The 17,847-nt window shown below is 36.5% G+C and overlaps 2 protein-coding genes across 14 annotated transcripts in view; one reads left to right on the top strand and one right to left on the bottom strand.

Moving 5' to 3' along the window:
• Positions 1-7,867, top strand: part of TMPRSS15 (transmembrane serine protease 15) — a 58,225-nt gene extending 50,358 nt beyond the window's left edge. Inside the window, exons 23-28 of the mRNA XM_041124968.1 lie at positions 1,827-1,876; positions 2,325-2,499; positions 4,440-4,621; positions 4,869-4,964; positions 5,886-6,025; positions 7,712-7,867. Coding sequence (XP_040980902.1) covers positions 1,827-1,876; positions 2,325-2,499; positions 4,440-4,621; positions 4,869-4,964; positions 5,886-6,025; positions 7,712-7,867 — 799 coding nt within the window. The remainder of the gene's footprint in view (positions 1-1,826; positions 1,877-2,324; positions 2,500-4,439; positions 4,622-4,868; positions 4,965-5,885; positions 6,026-7,711) is intronic.
• Positions 2,455-17,847, bottom strand: part of CHODL (chondrolectin) — a 38,083-nt gene continuing 22,690 nt past the window's right edge. For 3 of the 13 annotated variants that reach the window (XR_003924342.2, XR_003924343.2, XR_003924344.2), the window contains 4 exons: positions 16,890-16,992; positions 12,690-12,768; positions 3,171-3,402; positions 2,455-2,620 (listed from right to left, as the gene is read on the bottom strand). Coding sequence is in view for 10 of the 13 variants with exons in the window: in XM_030020548.2 (XP_029876408.1) it covers positions 3,226-3,402; positions 12,690-12,768; positions 16,890-16,992 (359 nt within the window). In the remaining 3 variants the exon portion in view is untranslated. Of the gene's footprint in view, positions 3,403-9,056; positions 9,696-12,224; positions 12,769-14,461; positions 14,541-14,561; positions 14,745-16,889; positions 16,993-17,847 lie in introns of those variants that run through there. The other 10 variants (XM_030020552.1, XM_030020556.1, XM_030020551.1 and 7 more) reach the window with 8 other exon arrangements.

The following is a 17,847-nucleotide window of genomic DNA, read 5'->3' as shown; positions in this document are numbered from 1 at the left end:
GTGGTGGTACAGATAGCAAAACTGTTCTCTGATGCGCTTAGGAAATGTATTTCTTGGCAGGATAGCTTTGCAACAGGGCAAAATCCTGCCTTGAAGATATATGTGAGCAGATTCCACAGGCATAATTGCTTTTGCCAGTCCTAAGTGAAGATCATACTCACAGACATCCCAGCTACTCCAGATTTCTGCCTAGCATGCTGCTTCATAGATGACACTCAGAGAGGCGCTTAGGATAGGTATTCAGCACATGCAATGCCTCTGTTGCATTTTGGACTCTCCTGTGCTGACCAAGAGGCAGCTGAGGACTGGTGAATTGAAGTGCAGGCAAGGAAGTGGTTTTCATACTGGGAGCTAGCTTGAAGAAGAAGAAAAAGTAGAGGCCCATGAAGTAATTTCTACTAAAGCATCAGTAAGTACTGGTGGCGGGACAAAGAGCCTCATACATGCAACTCCTTGCTTCAGTGTAAAACAAAATAGGGACAAATCTTACATGCTGGATGTTATTTTGGCTGGTTTATGCATCTAGCTAAGAGAAAGCATAGGATTGGCTGAAGGAGCTAATATACAATACCACTGACCACCCTTTTAAAGCCTATGGAGGGAGCTTGGTCAAGAGTATTCAGTTGCTCTGAAGTTTACGCAGAAGATGGTATTGGTTTCCTGTGGGTTTATGCATTTCTGGTCATCCTCCTTGATGTTTGTCTCACTACCAAGGGACAACTTTATGAAGTCAATACAGATTTGTATACAAATTACAGAATTTAGTTTTCGCTTTTTATATTACAACTTTAAAATTATGCACCTGTCTTGAAGTGGAAAATGGCCATGTGGGACTGTTCAGAGCTGGAGGTATATCTCGTTCTTACCCCCTCTGTAGCGAGGATTTAAATGGGGAGATGGGGGGGTGGTTACAGTTCCCACCTGACCTTCTTGCACCACTGTGCCCTTGTGAAAATGCTGGGTCACGTCATGCATTTCCCTTACAACAGATATCAAATTTTAGAGCAAACATAGTGAAGAATACATAATACCATACCATGTCTAAAGTATCCTTCACTTTCTCTGTTTAAAAATTATGTGGAAATGCATACTGTAAACTAGCCATTGGCACACTTTTTTTTCTCTGATATATTTCTGTGTGTATCAGATTTAAATTGCTAGCACATACCAGTCCCAAGTGTTCAGATTCATTACAAGCTATGAAGATAATCTTAAAACCTCTGGATATCAGAAATGCTTGAGTAGTTTTGATCTGTGGTCTTGTGCTCTTCAGACTCTGGCTTTGTTTCTCTGCTAAATAATTTCTAACACTGTATATGCAGCTATATATTTTACAGTGCATTATAATCTTAGTTAAAAGATACAGTGCTATCAAACTAACCTTTTAAATCCTTTGGTCACACTGATCTCTAGTGGTAAGGTATTGAAAACATCTCAAAATGTAGAAAAAATACCATATGCAGTTACAATTTTATTGAGAATCTGTCACAGACAGATGACTCATTTCCCTAAACCACAAGGGGAGTCTACTTTTATTTCTGTAACATACACCAATTAAGTGTCCATTGAAGAGGAATATGTACATTTAATATTATATATAATATAATTTTGTACATTTATAATTAAAATATAATTAAATCATGTAGGATAAAATATTATATTTAACAGTTTGATACTGATAAACTAATGTACTTTAAGTATATATATACTTACATACATTTATATATATATGTGTGTGTGTCTGTTATGTATGTATGTATATTTGACAGTCATTTAGTGTTACCTGGTGTGCAGATAAGTGTGATTTAATTGCACTTTCATTCTAGAGAACACTGTTTGAACAACCTGGTGGTTCATCTGAAATGTAACATTAAACGTAAGTACACATACCTTGGGAATATTTCACACAGAAATCAAATTGTTCAGTCAATAAAGCCTAATGTTTATAGTTTGAATTGAAAGGTTAGGGAATAGACTATAAAAGCCATATTTGTAATGACATAAACACAGGAAAATTTACAGTCTTCACTTGTTTTCAGAGTTAAGTATACACTAGAGATGGGTCTGTACTGAAAACACATATATAAAAAATCCAGAAGGTCTGAGAAAATAACACATCTAAATCCAAGTTATAAAGTTTCATCTTGATTTTACCTATAAAACGCCAAAGTTTTTTCCACAGTAATAGTATTTTTGAATAGCAGTTCAGATACTACAAAGCCTGGTTTTCCAAGAATATTAGTTAGTCTAATAAAACATGCTGTATCCCCCCTAAAAATCTACAAATCTTTATTTTTTAATATTTTTTTTTTTTTTTAATTTAGCTTGTGGAAAACACCTGGTAACTCAGAACAATGGAATAAGGATTGTAGGTGGAAGTGATGCCAGGAGAGAGGCTTGGCCTTGGATAGTTTCACTCCATTTTAATTCCAGACCTGTTTGTGGAGCTTCCCTTGTCAGTGATGAATGGCTGGTGACAGCGGCACACTGTGTATATGGGTAATATTCATTGCACTCAGAAGCTAACACATTCTGATAGTCCCACAACATGCAAGTATCCAAATGGTGGATAGTTGTCAGTAAAGCTGGGCTGAAGTATGACCTGAACCATCAATCAATCCTGTATAGAGCAAAACACACTTTCAAAGGATCATACTGAAATCACTGGGGAGTGGCACTTTTTAGAGGGTTTCTAGATGTTTACTTTGGAATGAAATTAATATAAATTCACAAGTGCCCCTTTCTCTCCAATGACTCCGGGGCATCTTTCCAACTAGCTGAGATGGCCATATGACATTCATGCCATGCCTTTTCTTTTTTATTTTAATGATGATGAAACCCTTGTTTTATGTGCAGGTTCACTAAGAAGGCATCAGATTATGAATAATTTGTGACACTAATAGAAAAATTTAACAACTAGCTCACAGTTTAATTACTGTGTTTTGAATCACGTGTGGGCTCAGCTAAAGGCTCCATTACCTTCTAGTAAACCCTCAGTTTTTACTTTAAAGCAGAGAATCATGGAAACCAAGCAGCATTTTCTGAACAATGAAGAATTGCACTTTAAATATATGGTATTAATACTGAGCATTTGCACTTAACCCGTAATTAATGTGGGCCTCCATTAATTAGTTGAATCTCTGCCAGTGGTATAAAGGATGACATCATACCTCATAAAGGTAAACTCAGTGTTGCCTGTTCCTCCTGTATATTGTCACAGATTGATCAAGTTTTACTGTGCATCAGTGGAATGCATCCTGATTTATGTGCATTGATTAGGCAATATTGGATATCCTGTAGATGGTGTAATTTGTACCATTCAAAGAAGTGATACATATTTAAATATTTTCTAGGTTTTGCTTCCATAACATCTGTAATAAAAACAAGTGCTGTAGAAGACACCTAGAAACAGGAATGGCAAAAAAAGAAACATTAATATTAAAATTACAGTAGAGCTTTCATTATAAATAGCTAAGTAGTAAGGCAGTGGATACTATGCCAATACATTAACGCTGCCTCGTTTCATGACAGGAGCTGTATTCCGCACAACCACACTGAAATGAGAAGGATCAAGCCCTTTTATTTTTCACAAAATAAATCCACACCTGTCTTTGTACTTCCTTTCCATTTAAATCACCTTTCTTTTTTCACTTAAATCTCATTTTATCATCTTGACTTTGCTGGAATTTTCCTAAGTGAGAGCTTGCAGTTTCACACCTTAATTCTGAACATTTAACTTAAACGCTCCTAGTTTAGAACAAGATAACCTCTTGACGTCAGACCAAAAGAACAGCAGAAACCAATTCAGTCCAACAATCAGGCTGAAAACATATTTTTGAAACTATGAACTGGTTAATTAAAAAATAGCAAATAATTAAGTTCTCTAACTTAAATACAGCCTCAAACCAGCATGCATAGCTCAGCAAATATTGCAGATGAAGTCATATTTTGTCTTAGCATATCTTTTTCAATTTAGATTAAAAAATTAATCTAAATCTAAAAAATGCAGTCTATGAGCTGCAGCATTTCCAGCAACATTTTAGACCTATTATTCTTTAGATAATCCATAATAATTTTCTGGCTGGGACTGATATTAATTGCCTGATGGGCAGTCAGCAGTATTCTTCACAGTGTTTAAAAAGCCATAGTAATTTAGTTAATTTATATTTCCTCCTCTGTGCTACTATCTGATTAATTCTTTATAAATAATGTATTATCAGCTTAACATAAAAAATCAAGCACATATTTCTATAGTGTGGATGTTTAAGATAGTATTACTATCACAAAATTGTAAGCACATCCGCTACATTCTATTTATTTTGACAAAATGTGCAAATGCTATGAATTACCATGAGGTTAAAGATTAGCATTTTACCTAACAAATTTTTTAAAACTTTCATTAATCATTCATAATTGTGAATATTCCTTGCAACTTCTAGGAGGCAATTAAAACCGTCTCAATGGAAAGCAGTTCTTGGCTTGTATGACCAATCAGATATGACACAGCCTTCAACAGTAGTTCAAAACATCAATCAAATAGTTATAAATCCTCATTACATGAAGCGTACAAAAGATAGCGATATTGCTCTCATGCACCTTCAATACAAAGTGCAATATACAGGTGAGTTGTTATTTTCCCATAAAACAGATTTGCTAGATTATGCAAAACTCTAACTGTGCTAAGCATATGAGGGTGACAGGGTGGCTGTACATTTTTTACAGGCTAATCATTCTGTAGTCAGTCCAGTACTTCCTGGATAACTTGCCCAAAAAGTGGGTTTGAATTAATGAACATTTTCTTATGTGACTTCATAAAAACCTGAATACAGGGAAGAGGTTGAAATTGATTGCTTGTTTCTCATTCACAGATTACATACAACCTATCTGCTTACCAGAAAAAAATCAACAGTTTTTACCAGGAATTAACTGCTCCATTGCTGGCTGGGGTAGTATTATGAACAAAGGTGGGTCATCTGCTTGGAAAATTATAACAGGCATGAAGCTATAAGGGAAAGCTTGCTTCTGATTCCAAGGGGTTACTACGGTCAAATAGTTTAGAGAGGTACTCCTCCATATGAAAATTTTGGAACTATCCCCCTCCACTGTTCCTTTTCTAAAGCAAACTAATAGAGTTATAACATATTTATTAGAAAAAAATATATGTATCTAAGATCATTAAATTATGAAAACACCTTATTGCATCCCCTTAGAAGTTATGATGACTACTTTTCTCAACATGAAATATGTACATTTTACTTCCATGTATTGGGTGGGGGAGGAGGAAGATTAGTCTTCCTGACAGTGTGCAGATGATTTTCCTCAGAAGTCAAGCATACTGACTGTAGTGTGAAATGTATGTTCTGTTTGTATATCATATGCTCCAGATTTGGAGTCTCTGTGAAATAATAAACATGTCATTTCACTTCCACAGTTGCTTGTACGCATTTGCTTCTACACTTTCAGAATAAAATTGCATTTAAAATTTTGGGTAGGAATTAGTATAGGAAATGTTTATAAAAATTTGAAATAATCAAAGTTACACAACGAATAGTAAGGAAACAGCACACAATCCAAGCTCCTAAGCCCTTAATTATCCCTTAGATCTCCCAAAGTGAGTTCATAGTCATTGATTTTAGTGATCTTGATTTAATTATAACCAAATTCAGTCCCATTACACAAATGAAAGACAGGATTCAGTTCATGAGCACCGTTTAATCAGTGACTGTGTTACAGTGGTATAAGCCTGAACAGTACAGCAGTGAGGCAGGGATTCCTGCTGCTTGGTAGCGTGCCCAGCATGCTGGAACAGGAACAAAACCATCAGTGTTCTGAGCAGGATGTACATATTTATTACAGCAGGTAAACGTACTTTGTGTTTCCATCAGGTCCCACTTCATATATATTGCAAGAAGCAGAGGTCCCTCTCATTTCGAATGAAAAATGCCAACAATGGATGCCAGAATATAGTATTACTGAGAATATGATCTGTGCGGGATATGACATAGGAGGAGTAGATTCTTGTCAGGTAAATACAAGCCACTCATTTCCACTGCTAGCATACACCACAGCTGATTACTGAATAAAATGCTCCCTGATCCTCCAATCATTAAAACCAGGACAATCATTGTCCGTGAATGTAATTTCTACTCTCAGTATTTTGCCTATTTAATACTTTATCAGGGTACAAGTTGAAAAGATAAAAAAATCTATTTTGGATCATCTTGACATAAATAACCATGGAGGGAGATAAATATGAGGACTGGAAATTTTCTGCACCAAGCTTTGAGTAATTACTGCTGAGTAATTCCATGAAGGAAAGAGGGACATGCTTAGGGAAAAGCAGAGTACAGAGAAATAAATACCAAATAGATTGAAGTCTCAGAAATGCTTTATGCAGGGAAAGGGAGAGCAACAATGCTTTTCCCCAGAATCTGTAGACTGTGGAGACCTTTTGTAAGTGGATGTCACAGTATTTAGGAGAGGTTGCCTTTCTGCATTATCTCATATGCTGCTTCCTGGGGATCTAGTTTTTAACTGTTCCAGCTCTGCTTATAACACGCTGCTTCTCTTTGAGGATGTAGTCAGAGTCGGCTGTCACATAATTTTTCTTCTAGCAATATGTACTTTATGGCATGGAGACTGCCTGGTTCTCCTCAAGTCTGATGAGGAGCACTCTCACATAATTGCTCTTGCCTTGCCCTCACAACCTAAGCCTTCATCAGGTGCAGTGACTTTGGCTAGTTTAGTCTAGAAGGAGGAGTGTATGCAAGCCTAATTTCACTTGCCATTTCTTCATCCTCTGTGGCTTCCCTCTTTCCTTTTTGCCTTCTGAACCTCATACTGAAAAAAAGACGTGTAGCACCATAGGCTGATACAGAGCACAAGTGACCAGCATTGTAATCAGTGACCATTCAACCATAAGCAAAGACGAACAAGTGAGTCCTTATAGTGCTTCAGCCTTTAGGCTGCTGTCACAGCCTTTGAATGTTTGCGGATGCCCTGGAATTATGGGCAGAAGTATTTTAATAGCTGAGTCCTTGCAGAACTCTCCCATAAAGCTCCATTCACAGGGCCGTGAGAAGACAAAAATAATACTGCTTCGACCAACTCAACGGACAAAGAAAAATAGTCATTGTTTTCTTCCTCATCAAAACAAGACACTCATGGCTGACTCATCCCTCACTCAGGTTGTGGGATGAATCAAATTTCATCTCCCACACTCTATTGCAATGCTACATCTGCTAAACTATTGAGAAGGAGGTGTGAGAAAAGGACACCTCCTCTTCTGGCAATCTTGCCATCTTTTTCTCTAAATTTGAAATTGCAGAAACTCTGGGGTAACCAAAAATAGAACTGCATTTTGGCTGAATAGATTCAACTAAAAATTAATCCTATGCATTTACACAGGCTTTGTGAAAGATGAAGGGCTAAACATAAAAGTAATAAGCAAAAGAAATTATTTGAAACCCAGTCTTCTATTGAAAGACTGAACAGAGCTTAAGATCATGACCTTTAAAAAAAAAGAAAAAAAGGAAATGGATTATGTCAAGAATTTTTCCACATGGAAGAATTCACATTGATCTCACTTGTGGTACCCAAGACGTATAGGGATACGTCTATGATTAAGGATCAACATGAACAAAACATCATAAACAGGCTCTGTTTCAGAGTTGACACTGTTCACTTTTAACTTTTGAATTTCATATTGCAGGGAGATTCAGGCGGCCCTCTGACATCTGAAGATGATAACAAGTGGGTTTTGGTTGGTGTAACATCATTTGGCTATGAGTGTGCACTTCCCAAACGACCAGGAGTGTATGTTCGAGTCACTATGTTTGTGGACTGGATCAGAAAAATTATCTATTAGCTCGATATTTTTTAATGATAGAAATAGAATTTAAAGATTAAAAGTAAGCCATTGTATAATGATGTAAAACAGACTGGCATTTCAATCTCACAGTTACAAAAACTAAACAAATATTTAAATTTGGGGGAGGAAAATATTAATGATTGAGAACTCCATTACCAATTGAGAGCAATATTTCAAAACAGGTGCTGTGTTTTTTTCAATAAATAGTTTTATAATTTTACTTTTTCTTCTATATAAGACCATGGGGAAACAGTTTCTTTGAACACCAGTGCATTAAATGCATAGTGAAGGTCTTTACAAAGCATGGGCAGTAAAAAAAAAAAAAAAAAAAAAAAAAGTGGCAAACTACAAATGCTTTATTGAAAAATGGTCCAAATTATTAATTTCAGGCCAAACATTACCTGGTCTTATGTTTTTACACTATTTTTCAATGTGCATTTTCATTTCAATGCATAGTCAACTCTTCTCAGTAATCTCACCACATGTCAAAATAAAGCTATATGTTATCTGTTTAAACTGGGCTCATTGGAGTTTTTCTGTCTTGTCTACTACAGAAAGCTCTGGAATGAGGTTTATGGATTGTGCATAAAGGCTGATCATGCATCATGCTGCTTTCTAATGAATAAACTGAATGTAAGGCAAAATTTCTCTCTTGTGTAATTCGTTTGGAATTAATAGAGTTAAATAAAGATTGAATATAGCATTTCAGTTTTCTTTTTAGGCAGGTGTTTTGGCAATTATTCAAGCAATTATAGATATGTGCTTGTGTACACCCAAGCACAGACTCACAATACTGCAACTTCCTCTCATAAAAAGTAATGCTTTTTAAAAAGATCTGACAATAATGCATATCAGCTATTCCTGGTGAATAAAAAGTAATAGGGTTCCCTTGATATATTACATGCTTTTTCTGTACTGGTGACTTTTAATACTGATTCTGTGCTTTGTATAAAAACTATCATGATAGCCTATTACAGCATTCTAAAGGGAAAGAATATGAAGAAAAAAAGGGGGGGTTATCTTCATGAGCTCTTTTCTAAATAGGCTTCTATTAAAATATAATTATCTACTTGTTGAAATGCCTTAAATTAAATGGTGTCTTAATGTTAGTGTAATATGATGCATATCCTTTATTTCTGTATTCAACCTAGTGTAGGAATTTAATATATTTTTAATTCCCAAGTACTACATGAAAATACAAAATGCATAATTAAAATGTGACACGATTTCTGCATTCTTTACCTTACATGACTATTGTAAATTGTGTTTCAGTCTGTTAATGAAGTACAAGACCCAACTCAAAGCAGATCCAGTCACTATAAAAAATATGCTTCCCAGAAATACAGTAATAAACTTTTATTTATGTGTATTTTTTCCTTCCCAAACTGCAAAGCATAGATGTATTGTGAGGCATATATTAATAAACCGTCCCATCAGGCTAAAAAATTTCCTAGTATAAACTCTGGTAAAGAAACATACATGTAATATAGACTAGTATAATTAAAAATAAACATTTTATTCAATGAATTTATGTCTAGATAAAACTAACATAACCTTAGTCAACCACATTCTAGCCTTCATTCAGCATCCATTATTTCAGTTGCCTGCATATTAACCTGTGGAGAAACCAGTCATTACTATGTTAAAACATGTAGGCAGCATGGTTTATTTTCAATTGAGTCACAGTTCCAAGATGCTTTGAAATAGAGGGTGGAAGCTTGATGATGACTTACACTTGCTTGCACCCAAAAAAGGTTAAAAGAATAAAGGAGGAAACAGCAGCTTTCTCTCTCAGATGCTTCCTGCTTGCAAAAGTCCAACATCACTATGGAAAAAAAAAAAAAAAAAATTATATTCCCTGGGGAAAATAGGGGCGGTGGGAGTATAATGTTTTTGAAATGGCAAACTGAAGCCATGCTATCCATCTGAGGACTAGCTAAGGTTCACTGTTCATCCTTCAGTTCTTTGCCTCACCTACTGCTGGCCTTTAAAAGAGATTTAGAGAGGCAGTGAGCAGAAGGGAATGTGGTCACCACAAGGGGACCCCATAGCTGTACATAAAAGCCAACAAGCTTATTCAAAGTGGCTGTAGTTGATGAAATCTGTCACTTGACATGGGAAATCGTTTTCCTTTCTCCATTCTGTAGATGTTAATGTGAATATGAAGGACAGAGAGGGTTGGTGGGTTTTGTCGGGTTTTTTGGTTTTCTTTTTCTTTTTAAATAGCAATTCTGTTGCCACTAATGGACCATGTCACAAAAATACCTGTTGTTGTTCTTCTGGATTCTCTCAGCCCCAACAAAATCCAAAGGAAATATCAGCATTAAGTCTAACTTCTAGGTATTCTCTCTGCAAGTGTGCAACACACCTATCTTTCCCCCTTTCACCCTTAATCCTGTCTCCCTTTTATGTGTAGAAATAAGGGAAATAAAGATGAAAGAATTTGTGTATGTATAGGATTTGTATGTTTTGCATGGAAAAGAATCACCAGCTTAAAGGTGGGAGCCATAAGACTATAAGTTTGATCTGTGCACCATTTGCAGTCTTCTACATAGGATTCTTAAGTTTCTTTAGATTATACCTAGTATCTAGGAACAACATCCTAAGCAAAGGAAATACACAGAAGGATACATTTCCTTTCCCTAAGCAGGTGATATGATCTGGAAATATTTTGTCCCAATAACCAATATTTCTTATTTACATATAGAATCTGAGTACATTATAATAAAAGCTTTGTATGCCACTTTCCATTCTTCCTTCACACAGAGTTTAAGACTGGTCCATGCTGATAACTGCCCAGCAATCACCTTCACCCCATAAGAAATACATCTGAAGGTATTTGCATTCTCCTAACTGCTGGATGGAAATCAATTCTGCTGCCTTAATCATAATATTGATTGCTACACCTTTATAAGTCCTTTAGAAGCACAAAGTATGAAGAAATAGTTATTCCTTAAATTAAGGTAAAGGGACTTAATCCTTCAAGACCATAAAAAAAGAACTAAATTATTTTTACCGCAACTGTTCCCAAGAAAGAGGAATCTCTTGCCCTCAGTTAAGCAATACTTAAGTCAGGAGAAAAAAAATTCTGGTCTTGGTGATCATGCAGGATCATAGTATTTCCTCTCTATTTACAATCACTACAAAGGAAATTGAAGTAAGGGATTGAGCAAAGAAAGAAGTTGTGACTGACTGGAAAAACTACAGAATATTTTAAGTAGGAATAGCAATACTTAACCTGAACTACAGAAGAAGGCCTCTTCAAAGAGGAAGTAAAAATATGGTATAACATCAGCTTTAAGATGCTTCCAAAAGTGATTCAGCAATAGCATTGCACAATTAGTATTAGTGGTATTGAACTTTTAAATATTTTTTCTTTACTCAGAAAAATCGATACACATTTGTCTCTGAACTCAAAGCTGTGGTCAACGTCAGCTAGCACATTGTAGGCAACCTAAAGAGTAATACAGTTTTGCTTCTGTCCGCCTCTCCCCCTCCCCAACTTCCACCCAGTGGTAGTTTTGAATCTGTGTTAATGTAAAGCCAACTAGCTTGAACCCGTGTTCTTGAACTCTTGCTGCAACTGCAGAAAAACTGCTTAACTTTCTGCTACAGGACCACTGTCACCACCAAATCAGCCAGAGTGCTATTGCTACCACCCCAAGACTTGCTCCTAATGACTGGTAAAACCATTCTTACGGCACAGAAAGCTCTTAAGGAACCAAAGAGAATGGACATTAATGATGTTAATAACAACTCTAAAAGATGACTTTAAATGCATCAGGGTTACCTCTAAATCTGTCCATCAATTAACATAATTAATGCTTTTCTAGCTAATAGTCTAAGTAACATTGGGATCAATCAGTTAGTGCCACTTCCAGGAAAAGCCATTTGTCTTCTCCTTCATCCAACATTACATTATTCCTAACAAACTATTAGCTATATTTAAATGATCTTTAATGTCTTTTTTACATAGATTACTGAAACAAATAGTTTTAAACTCTTGCCCATTGTGATAATATTTTTTTTTCCTTAGAAGAAGTAAAAAATATTTTACTTAAATAACAACTAATGGCTGCCTTCAAAGGACACCTCATTAATGAAGTATCACTTGCCAAGTTATTTATGTTGACCTTGGACCAATATGTCAACAAGTTATGGTCATTCCCTGGAAAAGCGGATTCATTATATGACATCAAATTACTTTTATGAACCCTTGAATTTCGTCACATCAGATCGATGTCACAACATGGTGGTTATCTCTGCCAGCAACCACATTAATATTTAATAAAATAATTTGTGTGCCTGAAGATCAAAAACTGTGTTAAGTGTGCAAATAAATACTAAACAAATATTTTGTATCAAACATTTATGCAAAGATAAATAATTGTTACACTGTAAAATTGTCAGTTCCATTTACAGTACATCAACTAGGTTACAATGCATGAGAGACTAAAGGAAACAAAGAGGGTTTGTTTAACTACAAACAGTCCTAAAACTGATATACATTGTAGATATTTCCCCATAAAAACTTCAAATGCTCTGTTCATTTCATTGCTCACAACTAGCTAACTTATATCTCTTAGCAAAATAAACACATACCCTTTATTTAGCATGGCATATTTTGTTACTGAATTAATAATCAAACATTATATAAAAATGATCTGAACATTTGCCTCAAGGGGGAGCTTACAGTTCATTCTTGTAGATCCTTTGCATTTTCAAGCCATTCCAAGCTAATGTTCTTTGACGACATTACAATACAGCCTGACTGCAAAATGTTATTTTTGCTTTGTTTTCAGTCAGTAAATCATTATACCTCCATGCTACTGTCCTTCCTAGGCGTCTTTGAAATCCACAGTGTGGACTGGTTTGGACTGGTTTTTGTTCTTCCTTTACTGAAAAATAAAAATATAAACTATTTTCAGTGCATGTGTGCCTTTGCAGTCCTGATTCAGTTTTGTGATCAGACCTTGGGTATTTCCTCCCCTATTTGAAGGCCACCTTTGTTACTTTCATAGCATACGTTCCCCATCCACAGAAGAGTCATGCCCATACTGCACCAAGCACAGCACCACAGCAGTGGGTCGAGGTAAGCAACTGTTACCAAAGTTACCAGACCACCGTGCTTAGCAGCACTCCTCCCAGGAACAGAACTGACTTGGCCCATTGGTGTTGGGGGGCTTGGGGTTTGGTTTTTTTTTTCCAGTTCGCATTCAACCACACCTACTCATACAGTCGTCTTCTCAGAGATGGGTGCAGACACTGTTTGACCAGGGTGGTGGGAGGCTGGGTGTTTCCCATGTCTGGGGGGACGTATGGGGGACAGGAGCACACACATCCCCCAGCCCACATCCAACGTGCTCAGGGTGCAGCCCACCCACCCTGGGGAGGCAACTGCAACCCTGCCCACACGCAACCTGGAGCTGCACCCCCGTGACCGCGGTATACTAACAGGTGCCAGTGTGTAGCAGTATGCTAGAAAGCCTCTTCCCTTCAGGGCTTGACCTAACTTCTAATGAAGTAATGGCACATGAATCAGACTCCTAGCAATGAATGACTGGTAGAAAGCTTCCTTAGGCCTAGTTTTCATTCAAAACTGTCAATAGTAGTTTTTGTGTTTGGGATTTTTTTTTTAATAAAAAAGATAAAACTGGTTCCAAAAGTACTTGCTCTGCAACACTGCAAAAATGGTCACTCTAATCTTTGCAGGGAGCCCTGAGGTACCCTGTAAGTTGATGCCAGTCTTTCCACATGGCTAGCGTCTCTGCTACGACTGCCACAACACACCACTTTCCCTCACTTAGATGGCAGATGACAGTGCGCTGCAGTCTGCGGAAAAGAAGAGGCACTTCATGAGCCATTGCAGCTGCATTTCAATCAAAATGTTTTAGTCTCTGGCAAGAATATTTCACACTGATCATTTTTTCCAATTAAATAAAAACCAGAGGAGGAGAAGTAGCCCTACATAATTCTGTAACTAAGTTGGAAACCTGAGAGGCAAGATCCCAACAGTCCTATACGTTTAGTTTCACTCCTTTCCTGGTGTGTAAATGTAAGCGAGTCTGAGTTGATTTAAAATGTACTTTGAGGGAGCTGGACGGTACAGTAGTTTTTAGTCCCTCCAGACTTACCTCTGAAGTCCTACAAAGTAATGCATTATGTACCTGAGCCCATTGGAGCAATAGAAAAGACTCCCATTGGTTTCAGCGGACTTTAGATCAGGCCACAATGCTATAAACAAAGCAATTGCAATGAATCAAGTAGCTTCAGCACTTCTTTCCTTAAGAAACTGATTCACTACTTCCTTCCAGATTAATACAGCAAAATCAGGCATATTTTGTGAATTAATAATGAAATGCTTTGAATGAGTCCTTGCCACACAGCAGGAACAATTTCTAAATACTTTGGATCAGAATTTTAGCTGTATAAAATAAGCTTATCTTCAGCAAACTGAAGCTGATTTTTGACAGCTATACATCTGGTTCAGGAAATAGGTTTTAGTAAGAAAGGTAAAGAAGATGCAATAAATAGCTTGAGCACATCGCTGTTTTGACCATCAAATGCAATCATAGAAACTTAAAAATATACCAGGTTGGAATTTAAACTTTCTGCAAGGCATTCAGATGATAATGGAGATGGGTCTTTGAAGCAGTTTCTCCTTGCTTCCCTGGAAGAAATGAAAGGGAGAGCATCTAAGCATGAATGAGCTGATCATTTCTACTAGCTACAGGGAAGATGTTTTGCTTTGCCTTATTACTACCCTTTAAGAGCCCAACGCCAGGCAAAATTAGTCATGACCTTTCAAGCTAGGCATGTCCTGGTTGGCCATGGATTGTGGCTTTCAGAGGAAAGGTCACCATGTTGTGGAAGCCTAAAAAAGAATGAGAAGTCAGGTTCATTTGGGAAGTTGGGGATCCCTCCGTGCCCAGCAGGACATAATCCCTTTCCTAAAGCTCTACAGTGTCCAGCTGATCAGTTCAAGTGGCTGCTTCTTTTTTTGATTTGCTTTTTGCCCAAGAACTGCATATTTGTGATGAACCAAAATGATTCGCAAGGCATGTGGATATATAACTTAAAATAGATGAGGAATTTTTTTTTTAAAAGACAGAGTTCTGTTTCAACAGATAAAAAAGAAAATACTTCTTTTTTGGTGATACCAGAATATCCTCTTTTGACTTAAATGAATTTTAAAGAAAATTTGTTTTATTTTCTTTAATTAAAAGCTTTGGTGCAACCCAAAATTAACTTCCTCAAAAAAAACAGCTGTTTTGATTCAAATCCATTTTCTCCCTTATTTTTGTGTCATTTAATCTACCAAACTAACCCGCTAACAGAAGAAGCACAGTCTTCCAAGCTGAATTTCCAATACCTGTGTCATGCAATTTTTAAGTCTTGGAAGTTCAGATTAATTACTTCTGGATGAACTGCTATAGCATCGAAGGCCTGATCAAAGCCCACTGAAGTCAACACTACTATTTCTATTGATTTCAGTGGGCCATGAATCTCTCATTGTTTTCCCAGGAGTATTCAAGAGCTGAACCTTTTCTGGAGAGAGAAAGACCTGCCAGAAAAGGTATGAACACATATGTCATCCTTACCAAGAAATCCAGGTCCATTGTAATAAGGGTTCCAGATTTAGATTACTTATATAATTGCTGTTGTTATACATATGATTCCTGTATTACTCTTTTTGCTTTGAGTTTCCAACCTTCTACAGCCCCAGCATTGAGGTTTGGATACAACCTTTCACAAGCATGAACTTGCCTGCCATAAGACACATTGGAAAGTGCACATTTTCCTTTTCTTTATAGGAAAGTGCATAAAAAAAAGACACAATTTAGTTTATGATGCTCATAATATTGTTTCTTTATGATTACTTGTTTCAATGAGACATATTACTAAGGAGTGCTGCGAACATCACCATACACTCGCTCATACGGACATAAGCAGACTTGACATTTGGAGTGTTTTCTCACTTGAAATAAGATATTTCAGCTATTAGCAGAAAATGCTAAATAAAAAACACAAAGAAAAAATAAGACTAAAAGTAAGGAGGGTATTTTTTTTTCTAATTTCCTAAAACAATGATATCATATTCCTTACTAGTATTCCTGCTCTTCAAGAGGGATAACAGCTTGTGAATCTGTTTATTCTGGGTTACCTTAACTTGAGAACGCTTCCTGATAAAAAGCTGCAGAATGAAAAGTATCCTTGAAAGTTTCAGAAAGATTAGTTAAAAAAGTATTATATGTTGTCATATCTTGGTATATCATATTTTGAGGGAGATAAAAAGTCCAAAGAATTTTAAAGCATGGATCAAAACATATCCTGGTTTATAGGCTGAAATGTTTCCTATTTGCATAATAATACATCTGTTTGATACTACACCTATGTACACATATCTATTTACTTTATGCATCTTCTTTGGCAGATACATGATGTACAAAGAAGTTGCACTGGCATGTGGCTCAAAACATGTTTTTGCTTTTTGTTTTCAATTCGTCTGCTCCAGTGGTCCATCTGTTGCTCATATGGTATGCACACTGAAACTGCATTAAACAGCTGCTGGCCCCTTAGGTTTATCCTTGGAACAAATTGCACTTTTGGTCAGAAAGTGAGGTGAGTCCTTGAGTTCACCCTGTATCAGTGAGGACCCCACTATTATTTCCCATAGCCCAGGTGCTGTATAGGTGGTAATCATGATGGAAGAGGTAAAGAAAAAGTTCTGACAGTAGCTCAGCCTATCAAATGGTCAGCAAAGATATCTTCTTCAGAAGCAGATGAAGTCCTAATGGCAATATATTTTGAAAGACCTGGAACTATTTCAGCATGTTGTGGAAAAGCCTGAAGGTGAATATGCAGCTGTAACAGCTGTAAACTACTTAGATTTTAATAGATGAAAAAAAGCTTATTTGCATATTTGGGGACAGATGTAAGAAGTCTTTCAGTATGAATAGCTTGGCAATGGAAATATGAATTCTGCATTATAAGACCATTATGCATTAGTATATATTACCTTTTATGAAGCATCTGGAAACAGCAAGTCCCAAAAGCCACCAGTATCAGCAGCAGTAGTGGTATAGTGGGTATTACGACATAAATTAGATTCGGAATTATACCTACAAGACAAAAGTTCTCATTAACGTCTCCCATGTTGAAACTCTCTTAACCACGTGAGTAAGAATCCGGAGTAAAATATCAGAAATACATTAATTTACATAAAAGAACATTTATCCATTCTTTCTATAGGAAGAGCTCCAAAAAGTTAACTCAGCAATATCAAGAATAAAATAGTACTTTTCTGGTGATGTGCAAAACATACCTTAAGGACTTAAATTCTGACATTTTCTATATGCATCAACGCAAGGTTTCCAATTTTGTAATTGAAAATTCAAGTATTTTAACAGAGTACATTTCACAGCCTATTATTTTTACAATCCATACAACCTGTCTACTCAGTTGCCCTTGCATGTTGGTTTCTCACCCATGCAGGACTACAACAGGAACAAACCCTGCTCTTGTCTCCCCATTCCTCTTAGATGAATGTACACTCTCCTTGATTAATCACGAGAGTGCTAAAGGTGCTCCCCTGCAGGTCCCTGGACAAAAGGAGTGGGAAATGTTACAAGCTTGGACTCTATTATCTGCCTACAATAGAGGATGGGGTCTACAACTTCCAGAAGGGTCTGACTGTTTTTCAGTAACTATATGCCTATCTTTTATAACAGTATACATTTAACGTACAAATCATGGAGACTTTCTTTCCCCTTGTCCTCTTTTGAACATATTTTCACTAGCAGGAATAAATGTGAATGTTCAGGTTGGGTTTCTGTGAGTTTTAGATGGAAAGTCTTTGCATGGTTTGTATAAATAGTTTTACTGATTTCAAAATACAGTTTATCAGTGTATCCATTCCTCTGGATTTACAAACAACAGGAACATCAGTTAGGAAACTGGCTCAAATCCAGCCAATC

The sequence above is a fragment of the Aquila chrysaetos genome, chromosome 7, assembly GCF_900496995.4.
Source record: "Aquila chrysaetos chrysaetos chromosome 7, bAquChr1.4, whole genome shotgun sequence".
Taxonomy (NCBI): Eukaryota; Metazoa; Chordata; class Aves; order Accipitriformes; family Accipitridae; genus Aquila; species Aquila chrysaetos.
The sequence above is the reverse complement of the archived record's forward strand: the minus strand, read 5'-3'. Positions and strand labels throughout refer to the sequence as shown.